Source organism: Stegodyphus dumicola, chromosome 1 (genome assembly GCF_044657685.1).
Source record: "Stegodyphus dumicola isolate Sdum_Otavi_A_Nest chromosome 1, ASM4465768v1".
Taxonomy (NCBI): domain Eukaryota; kingdom Metazoa; phylum Arthropoda; class Arachnida; order Araneae; family Eresidae; genus Stegodyphus; species Stegodyphus dumicola.
The window spans coordinates 219,118,172-219,137,497 of NC_140768.1; the positions used below are offsets into that span (position 1 = coordinate 219,118,172).

The window sequence follows — 19,326 nt, forward strand, 5'->3', positions numbered from 1 at the left end:
TAATGGAAAAAATTAAGGACCTATGAGCAAATGGGAACTGAATAAATTCAATTAAAAATATTATCTATGCCTGAAATTCCCTTTTGTAATACTATCCTAAAAATAAAATAGATCCACAAGTAGGATGCTTTATTATTAAACATAACGTAATTAACATAATTATTAATAAGTTTGAGAATAAAATAAAATTTATGAAGTAGCATTAAATATTTTATACTTATAATAATTGGACATATTTGAAAGATAAGTGACACTTTATTTAGGCTTTACTAACAGTTTGCTTTGTGATTTTTTTTTTTTTTTTAAATGTCTCATTTTGTCGCACACTTACTCGGTCTAGAGGTTTTGAAAATAGTAAGTAGATTTAATGTCAAGCGGGACAGGTTAAAATGAGAACTAAAATCATAATCAGCATGATTCAAAATAAAAGACTGGCTGTTGTCACCACTCCTGCTTGCCTAGAGACCTGCTGATCAGAACAAACCTGAAAGGACTGATATAAGCACGGTTGGCAAGTTTTGAAAGTTAGCTGGGCTCTTGTCTGACGATTTAGCTTCGCGTAGAGTTCCAGGGGTGTAACTCAGTTAATATACTTTAAGGTTCTAATAATTCACTAAAGTACCAAAAGTGATAAGTTGTTTTGCATTATTTTAAGTCTCACTAGATGCAAAGAATAAGTTTTACATGAATATTTACATTTTTTGTGTTTTATCTTGTGACCACGGTAAGGGTTAATGAAAGGCAATAACCTGCTTTAATATGCAGAGATAATTTTTAAGGGTAAGCAGTTAGTTATAAGCAATTAAATTAGGTATTATATAACCTTAGTCATTATGGATTTACATGGCCACTATTAAATATTACTTATTTTTTAACAAAATTTGTTAAAGAAAGCCCTATTAAAATCACAATCTAATAAAATTTCACAGTTTAAAACATATGCAATTTATGACATTGATTCTTAAACGATATTAGGATAATTACACATTAAAAGATACAAACCATTTATGTTTTGTAGCAACAACACTCAACAAAATATTTATGCATCTTTTTAATTTGAAGCCTTCCCAGACATTTTGGCAATTTATATAGATTTCCTTCTCTTTAAGCATCTTTTCCATCAATTAGAAATTTTTCTCAGTATGGGGGAAAAAATCTTACTAGTTTCTGAGTGTTTTATCTCCTAACCTGCCAACTTCGCCTCAATGTACCTATGAGGGTTTTACTTCAGCTGGTAAAAGTTAAATAGTCCAAAAACCCTCCAACAGATGTGAAGCAAATTATTGCTATGTCTGAAAGTAACTACAAAGCCAGACAGGTTTAAATAAACTTCTTATTTAAAAAGAACATAAAGATATGTTCTTAGAATAACAAAGTCAATTACAGCTTGTGGTGATGTAATTAAATAAGAAGACTCAAATTCAAACTGAAAATATGGACTAGTGGTCAATTTAATTTCACTTTATAGTAAAGGCTAAAATTGTAAACAACTGGGAAATTTACATAGTAATAACTGTACATATCTTTGAAAAGCAATTTTCATTCTCTTTATGTATTCGGTTTCTTTCTTCCACGTTTCCTTTTCATTTTAGAATTTTTGGATTTAATTAAAGATTTCTGTTATTCTAAAAAAACTAAATGTATAGAAAAAGCTGCTAATTTTATTTCTCTACTAGTATGGAAATTCAGAAGAAATATGAAATATATATGGTAAGGTCTAGTTACAGAGTTGGTGTGGCATAATTTTTAGAATTTTGTGACACACCGAGCAACAAAATCTAGAAATGGGAAAACTTTTAGAATTTAGAACAGGCATTAGAAGCAGAATTTAGAAAGGCACTAAGCAGCAGAATTTAGGATCCACAGAAATTGCATCAGGTGGGAAAATGCCTAGTGCCAGCTCTCTGTACGATGCATTAAAACATATTAGATATCTTTTAAATTGTCAGTTTTCAATTTCTTTATTAATAAAAACCTTCTTTTATATAATGCCTGTCCATATGATAAGATTAGAAGCATTTTTTTATATTTTCCATGCTTGTGTCTAGTGAAAAGTAGAGAAAATAAAGGGAAGATAAAAATTTTAAGAAAACGATTCTAGTATCAGAAGTAAAACATTCAAATATTATGTTCTCATTATTTTTCCAGACGTTCTCCAAATAATAAGAAATTCATCACAAACGTTCTGTAAAAACATCCATTACGTATGGAGACATTTTTTATTTTGTCATATTTTTCTGGAATCTTCTAGAATTGTGGGTCTATAAATCTTGCCTTCAAATCTTTCTAAACTTTTCAAGCTGCAATGCCTAAAATCCTAAAGAAAAATTACCCCTACTAATTCTATAACACCAAAAAGACAGAAATATTTTTTGGGGAAAAACAGAGGGGAAAAAAGTATAAAATTAATTTTACAGATAAAAATGATGCATATTCTCAGAATTCTGAATATTCTGAGACAATTACATGTGAAAAACTTTTTATGGACAAATAAAAAAGAAGACATTTTTAATTAATTACATGGCTATTTTTCATTTGCTAAGAGCTGTTTCGTAAATTGTGTATAGCATTATACCTTGTTTATTTTTCAGATTCAAAATATTATATAATAAGTGGCAAAAATGGAACTTTCTATAATATGACAGAGAAAAATAAAATGTTTTATTTTAATCTTATTTTTTAAATATAATTTCAATACATCACCATTATTTTAGTGAAATTTATCGATAATACGTTTTAAAAAAATCGTTGAAAAATTCCCAGATCTCGGAATCAAAAATTTTATATAAAAACTTATCCTAAAATCACCAAAAAGCAAAAAGTTGTTCAAGAGCTCTTTATTAGAAAAAATGATCTGATTTCGAAATGCTTACGTTTCACTTCTTGCTCAGAAACTCGAGTATCCCACTCGAGTACTCGAGTATATTAGAAATAGGAACAAATTATAACCCATTCAAAAGATAACCATATTTGTCATTGAATCACCAAAAATATTCCTCCAAAATGCTAATTCACACTCTAAATGGCAATCGTAAAAACAGACACAAATTTCAGACGATTAAAATTAAAGACCTTCTGCTAATTTTGGCTGATATTAAGGACTTTTAAGGACCAAAAATCAATTCCAAAAAAACCTAAGGACTTTTAAGGACAGTACGAACTCAACTGCATGTAGTTTTACTGTTTAATAGTCTCAGGCAGGAATCAAGTGCCTGAGTTCTGAAGCTGCAGTTCCTGCTTCTTTGAATATAGACTCTAAACTTTCGATATAACTGTCAAAGCCTACACTGATGAAAATTGTGATGGGGGGTTGCAGCATGTTTCAAAATAAATTGAACATCCTTCCAATTTACTTATTTTTTTTTTTTTTTTGGTGCTTACGTATTCTTGCAACCACCTTAATAGAAGTCACTAAAATACCAGAACATGCCAAGCTCTCATACACATGCACATAAGTGTTCTTTAGGCAAGTAACATTGTACAGTACAAAGTCTGTAATCCGGATGTCCATTATCCAGAATGACCTATAATTCGGACCTCAAAGCCACAATTTTTTTTTTTTTTTTGTGTGCTTTACGCATGCGCGCCAATTGTGAAGCAGCATCGTTGTCAATCATTTTAGATCAATCAAATATGCACAATAATAATATGTATAGAATATGCACAATAGTAATATGTATAGAATATGTGCAATAATAATATGTATAGAATATGCACAATAATAATATGTATAGAAAAATAATCAATATGTTTATAGTGACACAGTTTCTTGGTACTTGAAATCAGAGAAAGTGGCGGCTCAAATGCAGCAGATGATACATATATCCGCTAAAATCATGACTGAAATACGTTGACTCACCGGAATGCAGCACAACGCTTGAAATCGGAGGTGAAATGTCTTACTTGCATCTCATCACACTGGATAACTTACTGTTGCTCAGAATTTTGATATTTAAACTCGATATTCGTGCAACATTGAAGCACTCCCTCGTGCATGAGTGTGAATGAAGTCTTCTGTTAGGCCAAGTGCACATGAACGTATAACCCAAGCATCTGCTAATACACGTTTATGAGAAAATGGACTTGGCCAGCAAATGTTCGTGTCTCAGAATCTAAAATGTATTCTGTGTCCATTACAGTATATTCTGTGAATTCTTTTAAGGAGCCTATAGCATGAAAAGGTGTTCTCCAGTATTGCTGATTTGAGACATCAGCAGTTTGAAGAGTGCAAAGATCAATTAGGTAGATTGGGTTTGTTACTCTGTGACAAACACATATTTGTCCTACATTTCCTAAGACCCGTGCTAAGGAAATAGATAAGCACACCACATCATTCTTGCACACTGGAACTATTTCTACTGAAAATGTAAATTTATAATCATAAGTGTTGTTGTGAACATCGTGAGAAATTAATTGCTGTGAAGTCTCGTACTTGCAAGGTACAACTGTAGTAAAAAGTAGTAAAGTAAGTGATTGGAATAATAATTTGAGGTATCATTATGTTGGTTTAGAGGTGTATCGGATAGTGAAGAAAGTGACAGAGTGGTTTCCGATAGTGAAGAAAGTGACAGAGAGGTTATTGAAAATGAAAACATTTCGATTGACAAGTTAGTTGGTATTCTCGACACAGCAATTACAGGACTTGAACAGTAGAACTTTGTAACTGAACAAGAAATTATGTCTGTTTATAGAATTAAAGAGAAAGGAAAAAGGAAGCAACTTAAACAACTTACATTGAAAGAAATGTTTGATAAAGTAAACAAATCAATATTAAGCTCTTCTTCTTCTTCTTCTTCTTCTTTTTTTTTTTTTTTAAATGTTGATACCCTTTAAATCATAATTGCTCTTTTTCATATTTTTAAGTGTATAATTTCTGCATGCTATCTTATCAGATTTAAATTGATGATCTATAATCCGGAATCATAAAAGTCCCGATGAGTATGGATTACGGACTTTGTACTGTATATGTGTTCCATCTGTTCCAGGTTCAAATGGTTTTTATAAACAAACTGTGATACTTAAATTACTGAAGTATGCTTCTTTTCTATGTTGATAGCTTACAATAAATATTGATAGTTTGGAGATCCTTTTAAAAAAGTTACGAAGACCGCCAAATTGAACCCGACAAGTGACTTTGCAAAAAACTGTCAAATTGCACCAGGGATGTTGCATTAATATGCACCGTTTTTCATGCCAAATTCTTAATCAACAAACAGTAGTATTATCTTTTTGTCACATGTAATCAATCTATTTAAAATGACATACCATGTATTACATAAATGGTTAAAAGTCATACACACAGTTCTTATATAAAGGAAAACACAGATTATATTAAGTTTAATTATCTAAATCAGTGGTATTCAAACTATGGGTGTGGGTAAAACTTATAGTGGGGGCACAAAAAGGATAAAAATCCTAAAAAATATGAATTTATCATATATAACAAGCATGGCCAAACTTGCAGTTCTTTGATACCTTAACTGCAGCTCGTGAGATAGTTGTGGCCCTCTGAAATGTGATTTGTTTTCAATAAATACTGGCTTATTATTATTTTTTTTAAATACAAATAGAATCTGAAATATAAATCATGCAATGACGTTTCTTTATTAGCCGGCAATTTAATTTCTTATACTTGTAAGTAATAATTTAGCTGATCTCAAACTGCACACCACGAGCTTATCGTCAGAGTAACAAATAACAAAACACTTGATTTAAAAAAAAAAAAAAAGTATTTCCTTTGGACTTAACTTTTCTGAACATAAAGCAGTAGATTTAAGATGCAATTTATTCATATTTATATGTAATCATGTTAATCACATATAAAATAGGAAATTTTCACCAATTTACTTCAAAAGTCTCTTTATATTCAAAACTTCTCTAATTATTTATGAAATGATATTAATTTTGAACTGCGATTCTCGAACGTTCATGAAATCTAGCATGTGGCTTTGATCGCCTAAAAGTTTGGCCTCTGCTGGTATATAATTGAGGACTGATGCTCTGGTTGGAGTTGCAGAATCGTATTTTCGTGTCAGTTGCAGTTTTATAGGGTCTTACTGCTATCCTAGTAAGTTTGAATACCTCTGCTCTAATTGACAAAAGAAAAATAAGAAAAAATAAGCAATCATACCGCTGCAGGCATTTTTTTAAAGAAATTCTCATCATTTAGACACCCAAGAATTTTATGCAAGAATGCAGGTACTGGTTCTAATAAAATAGTATTACCATCTTCTTTCAAATAAAGATATTCTCCTTCTGAAATATGCTTAAACAAGAATTTGCAGATAGGTAAAAGAAAATGAGGTCCTAATTCTAAAAAATAAAAAGACTTGTCAAACAAGAAGTAAAAGCATTCCAGTGAATTAAAACACTTAATTGAAAACATCTCTTAAAAATTAACAATTTATAAGACACAAATTTTTAACAGACATTTCAACATATTTTTAAAAATACTGAATGGCAAAGAGTAATCATGTCAGTTGCTGTGAAGGACTGCTAAAGATGTATGGATATCACAGGTAATAGCTCTTCGAATGACAATGCTAGGTTTAACCCCTTCACGCCGACATGATGCTGAACAAAAAACCATCTGCAGATGGGTGTATCATATATGCAATCAGCCCCAAATATCACTAGCACGATCACCCCAAATATCACTCATATGCACCAAAGCATCACCACTTGCTTTGATCTTTTAGACAGATGGGTTTGTCATAAATCCACTCTCAGAACATACACATTCTTTTAGAATTTTTTTAAAATCACTAGATGGCAATCCGTGTCCACCACAGTTAGCTTATTTGAACATATACACCGTTGACCTTGTGTTCGTCAACTACTTTCTGATTCTGGTGATTCATTTAGATGCATGAGCAGATGATATAATATAAGCAAAACCCAGCTGACTTGCAGTTGGCTTCACGTGATATTAAACAGTTTCTGATGCTCCAAAAAAATTTTTTTTTCCCTAAGGGAAGACTAGGAGTGGTTTTAGGAACTCTGGTTTGTATTCAGTTCACATCTTTTTTAGATAGCAGATGTAAGTTTTTTGCACTGGGTAAGAGAGTTAAACTAATAGTGCAATGTCTAAGATTAAAAAGTTTTTAATTGAAGAAGAATATATTCAAATTGTTTGACACCGAAAATCCTACATTTAAGCGAGAACAGCGATTTTGATATGGAAATTTTCTCAGAGACCGAATTCAAAGTATGTTTTGCTTTCACCTCACACAATCCAGCAGAACAGTGGCTATTCTGTCATGAACTCAATCTCTTAAGTAACCTTATGAATTTACGGGAATTGCAGAAGTAAACTTAATTCAAAGTTATGCGAACAAAACTGATTTTTCCATCATTTTTTTCAATAATCTAATGAACATAATAGTTAAAGAAACTAATAATTTCTATGAACAAAAGATGAGTGAAAATCCATCTTCATCCTAAATCAACATATTCCTCTAGATGTACCTAAAATGAGGGGTCTGCTAGTATTAATTATTCTGATGGGATGGAATTAAAAAGTTAGAACTGAAAATGTGTTCCATAACTAATGAAGTGATTAGTGAGTAGATTATCACACACTCCTTTCTGAATCATCTATGCAAGTGGCTCTCAACCTTTTAACTAACATGTACCATCTAAATAAAACTTGAAAAATTTTAGTACCACCACTACGTTTTACAATGATTATTTTTCAATTTCTCAATAGAAATATTAAAAAAAAAAAAAAAAAAAAAAAAAAAAAAAAAAAAAAAAAACTATATTTTGCCATTTGCACAACCTATTGGCTATTTGTATTAAATATGTACACATAAAAAATTAGATTAAAAATTGGTTCCCATTTTAATTATCAAAATTCAAGTTATAATACTTAAATTCTAAAATCTGGTGTGAAATTTGGGTCTGTTAACAGAGATCAAGTTCTATATGTCTGGTCTTATTTCACTTTACTTTAACTGTAAATTAGGATCCACTTTTAATTTCACTGTGTATTTATTTTTCAAATATAACATGGAAGAAAATCCTTGTTCACCTAAATAGATTGTGCAAAAAGGTAATAAAAATTTGATAGCTTTATTTGAAATACCTTTAAATTCTTTTTTTTTTTTTCTGGTTCAACCAAAAGTAAACAAGTGTGTTATTTTTAAAATCTTCTGTTAGAGTTCGATCACAGTAAATTTCTATCAATTGTTCTTTTTGTTAATGAGATTTTTTGAATTTAATTAATAAAGATATTTGTTTCTTTGTGTACCACCTATTTTTCTCTTGTATACCACCGGTTAAGAATTCATGATCTATGCCATAACATTTGATTATATAATTTATTATATTTTACGTATGTTTAGATATATATTTAAGCAAATTTTTTACAACATTTCATCAAGATGAGTCAAATATTTTATTTTGCATTTATATTTTAATTAAACTTTTTTCAGACTCTCTTGATATTCTGTATTTATGATTATAATATTGTTTGATTCCATTGCAGAAAAAAAAAAAAAAAAAAAAAAAAAAAAAAATAATAATAATAATAATGATGATGATTTCCCCCCCCCTTTAAAGTTAAGCTTAGCAATGTGAAATATTTCAATCTTTCAAGCTCGTACTACTGCAACAACACACCGTCTCCAAGTTGAGTTCCGCTAAGCAGCATGCTATTGCGTAAGAGGATTAACTTTTGATGTGTATAAGATACATCCATCATGAAGCGGTTAATAAACGTATGCCATTCCATAATGATCTGGGGTAGCCATTATTGGCAGCTTCATCCAATACAAATTCTCTGATTAGTTGAGCAAATGAAAATCACAAATTATAAATGGAATATATTTCAAACTCACAGCTCCTCAGTGAAAAAGATACCAGTGAATTAAACCTTGTGCTCTTGGAATAATCCAAGTAATGTTACACATTCAGAAGATGTTACTTGCATGCGCTGGTTATCTCTGCATTATGTGTTCCTATTTTTAGAATTTTAGATCTGTTTGTCTGAAAATAATAATAAAAAAAGGACCTTTGTACAACTTGGGCCAACAAGAGTGAAACTAGTGTTTATGCTTTTCCCGACGTTTAACAGGGCCAGTTTCCTTTAGTAAGTCTACTAGTAATTTTCCGCAAGCTCCTCTGACCACCCTCAGGTGAGCTATACTGCTTATGCTGGGAAGTAAGTATCATTATCCCAAGTATCATCTAATTTAAGAAGTTCAAGAATTTCTTTTATGTGAAGCAATTAAGCTATTCCTATATTCACACAATTATATTCATTTTTAATATTCAGCAAATATACTCAATGTCAGTAAAAAATTAAAATAAAAACATTCACGAGAAAAAAACTGTTTTATGCATCAGTGCAATGAAAAGATTCAAAAGCAAGTTTAAACAATAAAAATTTACAGGTGGAATAGAATTTTAGTTATTTGAAAATATCACACAGAGTAATAAAGCAAGAGTTAATCGAAAAAAAACTTATTAATATACAAATAACATACCCGCAAAACTTTTCGCAAAGCTTTCTTGATCCCTACATGGCAGTGGCATAAATAGGGGTATGCAAGGAATGCAGTCGCATAAGGGCCCGAAGGCTTAGGGGGCCCATGAATATCTTGCTGATCTACATTTACACATTTAAACTTAAAACACATATAAAAATCATGTATTCGAGTAGTTTAGTGTACCAAAAAGTTTTCTTAAAAGAAAGAGAGGAACTTTATCATACACATTTTCTACAAAAATTGTATGTTCAAATAGATTTCTTTATGAAATTTATAAATATGTTTTATATTTAACAAATGTATCATTTAAATTATAAACGTTCTTATTTATGACTTGCATATTATTGCATAAGTCATGTTAAGCTCAGTTGATCACAGAGCGCTATATATTAGTGTAATTTCTTTTTTGTACGTTTACCTATCATGTTGTCTGTCAGTTTATAACATAACCAGTTATTTACTAGCTTGCTAAATTAAGCGAAAAAAAACTTGGATTGGTGCAGATTTTATATAGAAACTCAAAATATACTTGCATGTAAAACCTACTGGATTTTATTTAAAAATCTCCGCAAATCTAGACTTTCTTTCCTCCTTTTTTTTAAGCACAGTAAATTAATTTTTTTGGGGGGGGGGCAGGAAATTTTTTTGCACAGGGGCCCAAGAGTTCTAGCTAAGCCACTATTACATGGGTACATATTTTAGGGTCGTAATTATATTTAGTAAGTGGGAAAATAAACTATCACTTCTATATCTCATTTTTTGATGTATTTACTTGTAACTTGAATGCTAAAAATGCAATTCTAGTTCCATACTTATGGCATTATCCCCCCCAAAAAAGAGTACACATTTGCTCATATATTTGGAAAGACTTCTTCTTCTAGTAATATTCAATACCTGCTTTTACTTGCTGAAATCAACATCTAAAATAACATAACGTGTGTGTGATTATGGCAAAGCCTCGAGGGCTATCTGCCTGAGGGATGCCTTCGTGGAGAACTTTCTAAGGGAAACTGGTTCCTATACACTTACACATGGGGAAAACCATGAAAAGGCCTACGCAGCCAGCCCATTCATGGGATTTGAACCTCGGACCGAACTACCAGTGTTCAGCGAATTTACCGCTCAGCCACTGGTGGGTCTAAAATAACATAAAAAATTTCACATTTAAATTTGCATTTCTGCAGCTGCAAATACATTATACATTGCAAAATTTCTTCTAGTGCTTTCTTTTGCAAGATGGGGAAGGGGAGGGTTCAGGAGGAAAGTAACATGCCTAAAACACTTTCTCACCTTTTCAGAGCTATTTATGATTTAAAAGAAATTTATAATCACACAAAAATTTTTAAATCATTTTGAAAGTTAATTTTTTTTTAAACAATTAAGACAAAATACAACTCAAATCCATAAACTTAATCTGATGAATGCATACATGCAGCTAAGCCATTTAGAGGCTTAACATGTATAAACAAAAAAGGAATCTTCATTTAACAATACTTTTCCGTTTTGACGGTGCAGGCGATACAATTGCCAGAAATGGTACAACCTGATGCCAAACAGAATATCCTCGCCTATTACGCCTCATTTTCAAAACAAGTCGCAGCCATTTCTTATCAGATTGATTGTTTCTTTCAATACTGGCATACAATTACATAGAATTTTTACCCAGATAGTTCAATTTACACATTTAACCAGATAGTTCAATTTTATGCCCTAAGGCCATTCACAGTAATTAAGTCAATTAGGAAGCAATCATATTGCTCATCCGAAGGAGAAAATATAGAAAAGGCAAAGGTCAAGGGTTAAATTCGTCAATTCTAATGAGAATGCACTAGCGAAGTAAAGCACGGCGGTTTTACATAATTTCTGAGTAAGCTATTCGTACTTACCCCAAGCTTACTTTCTGAGTAAGCTTGGGGTCACATGATATGAAAAGGCGAATTAGGATATTGAACCATGAAAGCATAGTAAATTATTAATGTCTTTTTACAATTTATTGTTTTTTTACAAAATTTTAAATGATATTAAAATGGTTATGCCTTCAAAATAAAAAATTCTTAGAACTAACATTTGTTAACATTTTTTATGTGTATACTGTATGTTGTCGCCAATAAAGTCTGCTTGGCGAGATGTGCGCCGGCGAAATGGAAAAGTACCGATTTAACAAGTTCAAATATGAAACTTTTATTTTATAAATAAGGGGTATTCAAATGAAAAGGAACGAAACGTAACAACCAAGCCGGTTGAAATTTGAATACTCTGGTATAACATAATGAGACATCTAAGGATGCAAATGTAGCGTCTGATGTGGTTGTGCACAGTGCAAGTGCCCACACATGACACCGGAGTGAAGCTGGCAGTTATGTGTTCCGTCCAATTGATGCAGCAGTGTGTGTGATGACATCTTGGCATTCACATTGCAAAATTCGACGACTGAGGAGCAGCAAGATGTTATCAGATTTCTGAGTGTGGAAGGGGTTAAATCGGCCGATATTCATCACTGAAGCAGACTATTATACGTATACAGAGCAGACTGCATCTGACAAGTCAGTGAAAAAGTGGAATTGCAGTTTTCGTGAAGGCTTGGAGTGTTTGAGTGATGACCCAAGGCTAGGCAAAAACGGTAATCACGGCCAAATTCATGGACAAGGTGAATAATTTGGTGAGAAATGACATCTCAAAGGGAAGTGTTTCAACTCAGACGACGAGCTGTAGGACACAGTGGAGGACTAGCTCCTGTCACAGCTACAGGAATTCTGGGAAGAGGGAATCCTTCGGCTCATGAAACAGTGGGTTGGTTGGTTGACTTTTAATGGCACAAAACCTTAAAGGTTATTATGTGCCAGACGAATGGTGAATAAAATCAAAAATGTACAAACACACTGTATCAGATGAATTGTTGAAATGAACCTGTAATGCTGATGAAGGCATGGAGAAATGACTTTGAGAAATGCTCTAGCAACAGGTAGAGAAGGATAAAAGGAAAAAAAACTTCAAATCATATGGTAAAAAGGAGATGTCTTTTAAAAATTTTATGAGGTTTTCTTTCAATGAGATCTGTTAAGTTAACATTCAAAGAGTTAAAATGATATTCACATTTCTGACTAAAAGCAGGACAGCGGGTTAAAATGTGATTGACTGAAATGGGAGCGTTGCAAGTGCCACAAATAGACTCATTATATCCTTTCAAGAGATATTGATGTGTCAGTCTGCAGTGACCAATTCGTAGGCGAGTCAGGAGTATATCCTCCTTGATTCCCTCTCGAATCCCAATACTCCAAATTAGGTTTTACCTGTCTTAATTTGTTCAAAGTCTGGCATTCCCAGAGTTCTTGCCACCTGGGCAAGATCTTTGTTCCGATGTAATTTTGTATGTTTGTAAAAGGGACATCATTTTCAGAGGTAATATCAGCAAATTTTGCTGCAACATTGGCGAGTTCATTGCCTTTGATGCCAGCATGTCCAGGCACGCAGCAGTACGCAACAGAATAACCTGCATTTCTCAAACCGAGGTGTGCCTTTAAAATTTCTAAGACAAAAGGGTGGTTAGTATTTGTATTTATTGATTCAAGAGCACTCAGAGTAGATGATGAACTTTCTGCTTAGAGATAAAGACTGAGGAATTCAAAATGGTAAGTTTCTGCAGTAAAGACAGATGCAATCTTATGAAGTTTACTACTCTTGATTTCCTTATCACAAACAAAAGCTGCCTCGACATGATCATGATTCTTTGAGCCATCAGTAAAAATCGCTTTATAGTTAGAATGACTGCTTCTATGCTCTAGGAAAATTTATTGATATTGGACGTCATTGGTACTGCTCTTCTTAAGTTCTCCAAAAACGTTAAGTAGGTGAATATTCTTGCCAGGGAGCAATACTTAAAAAGTTAAAGCTTTTGGGATGCAGATCTTTTAGGTTGAATTCTTCAATCAGTGAATTTGAAGATCAAAAGGTGGTATACATGAAGGACGTGCTTGGCAGAACTGATCAGATGTCATGAGTCGGACAGGATGTTCAGCTTGTGACATTACTTTATAATGAAGATCAATGAGCAACTGCTTGCATCTGAATACCAGAGATGGTTCAAAACAGATGATATATAAACTTTGCACTGGAGATGTTCTGAAAGCTCCACAGCAAATCTGCAGCACTTGATGGTGGACTGGATCCAATTTCAGTAGCACAGAAGGTCTCGTGAAACAGAGGAATAATTGTGCACAGGCCTTTGGTGATTACTTGTGAATACAGGATTCATTATATCTATAGTGTTGTTTCATACATTTTCATTTGAACACCCCTAATATGTAGCAATTTATATAAACATTAAAATAGTAATTAAATTAATCTTCTGCTTATAAAGAAAAGTTTTACTATACCTAATTCAAGAATTGTTTTGGTGAATTTAAAAAAGGCTCTTGATTCTTTATCAACAAATCCTACAACTGTCATATCAGCAGCTACATGAATTAAACCCTACAATAAAATTGATTACTGAGTAAATGTTACATGAAGCAAACATGACAAAAAGCAACAACATTTATGATAGAGTATAATTCATTACATTTCCTGTGTCAAATATTTGCGTTTAGGATGTTATTACAAGATAATCATATAACAAAATCTCAACATGTCAAAGGTTTGCAGAAATGGGGAGGAATTCAAGATAATCAAAGCTCAAAATTTTATGAAAAACCAGATAAAACTAGCACTGTGTCTCAATTAAATTAAAGAATAGTATTATTAGTGCCTTGAAATGTTGTATTACATAATAAATAAATTAGACTGCTATTAAGTAATTAATACTAATAAAAATTTACATCATCAAATTGTATTAAATAAATATGTTCCAATAACTATATAAATTATCTGATAATTCTGACTTAGATTTCAAGGTTGGGTTTCATCCAGGATCTTCCTTCCATGGAACCGTTAAAGGAGATAATTTTACTAAAAATATTCTAATTTACTTGTTTTGTTATGCCTGTAATAAAATCGAAATAATTAAATACCCTCCCCTCAAAAGAAAAAAATCCAGTAACAATTGAGGTGGAATTTTATTAATTTACTGATGTGTAAAACCTAAATTCTGAACAAGAAACAGCAAGGATCTGGATAATAAGAAAAAGTAGCAATCTATTACCTTCTCTGGCACACAATTTCTAAAATTTTACATGTAATATTACTGAAATACTTTTAAACTTTTCTACAAGCTCTGACAGATTAGAGTGGAATTTCTCTTCTTTTGATTTATCTATTCAAAATTACTAAAAAGATAATTTCATGTAACAGAAAAATAAAGTTCTGTTTCACTGTATTGATGATGACATAAACTCAATTTTGTTTTCAGTCTTTTCTGAATAAATATGTTATTTTTCTATTTTTGTGACTGTTAAAAATGGCTTCTGGTTGATTTTCTCCACCATGACAGAAATTTGTCAACCTTGTTAAAATATGCAATTTCCAAAATCTTAGGTTACCTTGATGCCATTTGTAATACAATAATGGAAAGAAGGATTGAGTCACTTTTGAAATTTTAAATGAATTATGCAATGTAGATGAGCTTAAAATTTATACATTCAAAATTACAAAATAGGTTAGTGTATGAAACAGCAAAAAATGTTATGTTTTACTATACAAAGGAGACCCCCCCCCCAAAAAAAAAAAAAAAAAAAAAAAAACAGAATGGGGATATGACAAATTTAAGCAAACAAAAGACTTGAAGAGAAAATATGAAAGTTGAAAGAAAGGCTAAAGGAAAGTTGCTTTTCTTTCAACAGGGGGGGGGGGAAGGTTAGAAACAGTTTGTGTTTAATTAGGACCAATTTACAGCAGATGCTCAAACGAGCGACCACTAACACAAGCACATACTTCACACCATCGATGCCAAGCATGCCTTACATCTTCAGCAGATAACCAGATGTCATCTTCAACAGCAACAGACAGTCTGACAATAAGATCTTGTTTGGAGTCAATGGAAGTATCATAACTCAGTGTTTTTGAAATGCATGCACAAGAAGAAATCCAAACTTAGCCAATCTAATGATCATGGTTGCCAACGAACAAGTCCACCCCAAAGTATTGAGTGGTTCGCATATGTGGCACCAAGACTGACAAATGGCCTTGAAGTAGCTCTTTTAAATTAAGACCAGAGCAGTGAAAGGCTCACTTTTGTAGAGCTGGTGGTGCACGTGCTCAAGCGTTTTATGATTTGGCAGCTGTCTTGCCAAGAATCTTTCCCAGTACAGCTTCCATATGGCTAGATCTGTTTACTGCCCATATATCAGATGGATATATGCAAGCTTTATATTTGTAAAATAATGCACACTGTTGTAAATCCTAACAGAGAAATGTCTTTACTTCCAGATGTCATCAACTGTCAAAACTTAGGTCATCTGCAGCCACTTAAACACATCTTTTCTGGACACTCATGCTACGACAAAACAAAATGTTTATTTTGGGCAGCTTTACCACCCTCTAAAATTTTCACAGATATATGACAGACATCTCCCTGTATATATACGTGGTAACGAAAATTTTTTTTGCAATTTCTGATGACATTGGAAGAGTGCACCCAACATAAAAATAGTCATCAAACCTGGCAATGAAGTGGTTAGGATGGGAGTCCGGATATTGACCAAGAGTATAAAAACGCATTGCATTGGTACTTCAAAGATAACTTACACAGAGACTGATTGAAATGGATGCATCAAAGACGCTCGTTCGGAGTTGTTTGCTGTATGATTTTAAAGTGGGCCTCCAGGAGCAGAATCAAGTTGCTGAATTTGCCAGACCTTTTGGGATGATTCCATTAACGAACCGCTGGGCAATAGTTCCAGAAGTTCAGGTCAGGAGATATGTCTCTTAGTGATACACCATGCAGCGGTCAGCCAAAAGCGCTGGGCGATGAGACCCTGAGAGCAGCCATAGATAGTTACAGTAGCCAAACATGTGGTGAGCTTGCTGCACACTTCCAGGTATCTGATGAAATGATCAGACTCCATTTTCAACACATAGAAAAGGCATACAAGCTGAGCAAGTAAAAGGTACCCCACTCACTATATGATGCAAATAAGCAACAGCGTGTCACTGTCTGTTTATTATTGCTTACTCGGCACCACAGTGCATCCATATTTAATCGAGTACTCCCCAGTGATGAAAAGTGGGTCCAGTATGACACACCCAGGTGTTCCAGACATTGGTTGTCACCACGGGACCCTGTGCCTCACACCGTGAGACCTTCTCTCCACCCATGCAAGATCATGCTCTGTATCTGGTGGACCAGTTGCTAAGTGGTGCACTATGAGCTCCTGCCAGCGGGCCAAACCATCATGGCAGGCCTGTACTCACAGCAGTCGGAACATGTTCATGAGGCACTGATGCATTAAGAGCCAGCATTGGTCAATCGTAAGGGTGTACTCCTCCTTCATGACAACGCGAGGCTGCATGTGGCTCAGAAGGCCAGGGACATTACCCCATCCACAATACTCCCCAGACCTCGTGCCAACAGACTACCTCCTTTTCCATTCCTTGGAGAACCATCTTCGTGGGAAATCCTTCAACAACCGGCCAGATTTTGAAAAGGCCCTCACAAACTACTTTGCGTCCAAGGCACCTGAGTTTTGCCGCGATCGCATTGCACAGCTAGCCACGCGTTGGCAAAAGGCACTAGATGCCAATGGTGATTACTTTGAGGATTAGCAGTGATTATTATTTGTTTTATGACTTTTTCTATCTGGCTGTCCAAAACAGGAAGAACTTTTTTGGTTACCTTGTATATAGTGAACAATAAGTTCTAATAAACCTGGAGCTACAGCACATGCTGAAAATAGCTGTAATTTAGTAGTAAGAATTTAAAATTAAATTCCGATATATTCAGATACAGCAATTTGTATAAAACATTGATATTTTGGAGAATGTTGTTAGTTTTTACCTTTAAAAAAGAATTTTAAATAATGCTGTACTTTTTGATCAGATAAAACAAATGAAACATAAAAAACCATTAAAAAAAATTGGAAAATACCAAGAACAGGTAATACTGAAGTATATGTACATTCTGTGCATAAAAAAATGGAACAGTTCTACTTTTCTCGTTTTACTGGGCAAATGAACGAAATCAAATTTGCATTTAAAAATCGGACCTTTTCAGGAATGACAAAAATTGATTCCCCCCCATACTTTGATTCTACAACTTAAATTATATCTAAATATTAAATTTTATAAAATTTGGTAAGAAATATGCCAATAAATTAAAAAATTTATCTTGGCACACCTTTTTCAGTTTACACCAAGAATGATTGATTCACTTGGCAAAATTAATTTATGGTAAACTATTTTCCTTTTCCTTACATTGTGCATGAGCTGAAAAAAAGGTGCATCATTCATTCTATCAAATAATTTTAACAAAGTGTGTAAACCACATTTAGCATTATCATCGTGTATAACAAATATGTCAAATTTCGAAACTAGCCAATATATAAATTTCCGCATATCTTGGGGAGTGTTAAATAAAAATTTTTTGTAGGTATGGTTTTGCATGAAAAACTTCTACTTTAAAGGTAAGGGGGGGGAAGGGCAAATCAATTCAGAAAAAAGTCTGATTTTGTGTCAAAATACCTAAGTTTGATCAATGCTACATATAAATTTAATACATATTCTAAGTTGCACTTTCCAGACATGAAAAATGCAACTTAAATTTCATCAGTCGACCCAGTAGAACAGTTGATATACAGAATTGTCTCTCTCTTTTTTTTTTTGCAAAATGTACCTGTGGCAAAATTATCTAAAACAAAAATGATGATTTCTTTATATTAGCAAAAGAAATGGTTAATTTGTCAATTAGATTAATATTTCTAAATGGAAAATTGAAGAAAGACATCTATATCAAACATTCTGTTAGCAATTACCATAGTTTACGACCAGATGGCGTCATGACCATTCAAAACATTTGTAATAAAAAATGAGAGACAAAGGATATAACCATGCAGCAGAGGCTATGAATGACTTACACATTTGTAAGGATAAAATAAAGTATCTTGTTGTTGGTTGTGCATCTCTGTCCTAAATAATAACTAGAAGGGAAAAAAAAAAAAAAAAAAAAAAAAGGAGGGGGGATATAAATATAAGAGAAAAATTATAAGGCTACCAATCCTGATGGTATTACTTAAAAAAAAATGGATATGTTTTTATAGTTCAAAAGATCTTTGTATAGTCTTAAGAAGACATCACATTACAAGAAGGATATATTTTAAAATTCCTGCAAGAACAAGGTTTTAAAGGATTTAAGAGTGATTTTCAGATGTACGCTAAGTAAGATGTAACTGGTTATTTATATATTCTTGTTAACAGGGAAAGAAAATGCTATTAATGAAGTATCAATTCTGCTAAAGAAAGAATTTAATACAAAAGATCTTGGACAATAAAGCAAGTATTTAGGTATCAAATAACAAAACTATGAATGCAATAAAAAGAAAATGACATAAAATAATAAAGAAAATCTTACAAAGATTTAACATGCAAAACTGTAAAGGATAAAAAAAAAAAAAAAAAAAAAAAAAAAAACCCTCTGGATTCTAATATCACACCAAATTCAACTGATGAAAGTATTTACAATTTGTCATGCTGTGGAATGTGCAATATGTCCAGCTATTTCATTTTCTGTACCTTATCTTAGTCGGTATTTAGCAAAAATAGCTTTGAGATATCTGAAAGAAACAGATTTAGCATTGCTATGCAAAAAAGGAAAATAAGGATCAGAAGTATTTTCAGACTTATACTGGGCTGGTCATGAGCCAACAGAAAAAATATTTCAGGGGTGTAACATTCTCTATGGAAATACAGT

The 19,326-nt window shown here is 32.7% G+C and overlaps 1 protein-coding gene across 5 annotated transcripts in view; it reads right to left on the reverse strand.

The window, feature by feature from the left end:
- LOC118182700 (condensin-2 complex subunit G2-like) overlaps window positions 1–19,326 on the reverse strand; it is a 200,841-nt gene that overhangs the window by 24,095 nt on the left and 157,420 nt on the right. For all 5 annotated transcript variants that reach the window (XM_085825775.1, XM_085825764.1, XM_085825770.1 and 2 more), the window contains 2 exons: window positions 13,865–13,961; window positions 6,131–6,312 (listed from right to left, as the gene is read on the reverse strand). In XM_085825775.1, the coding sequence (XP_085681901.1) occupies window positions 6,131–6,312; window positions 13,865–13,961 (279 nt within the window). The remainder of the gene's footprint in view (window positions 1–6,130; window positions 6,313–13,864; window positions 13,962–19,326) is intronic.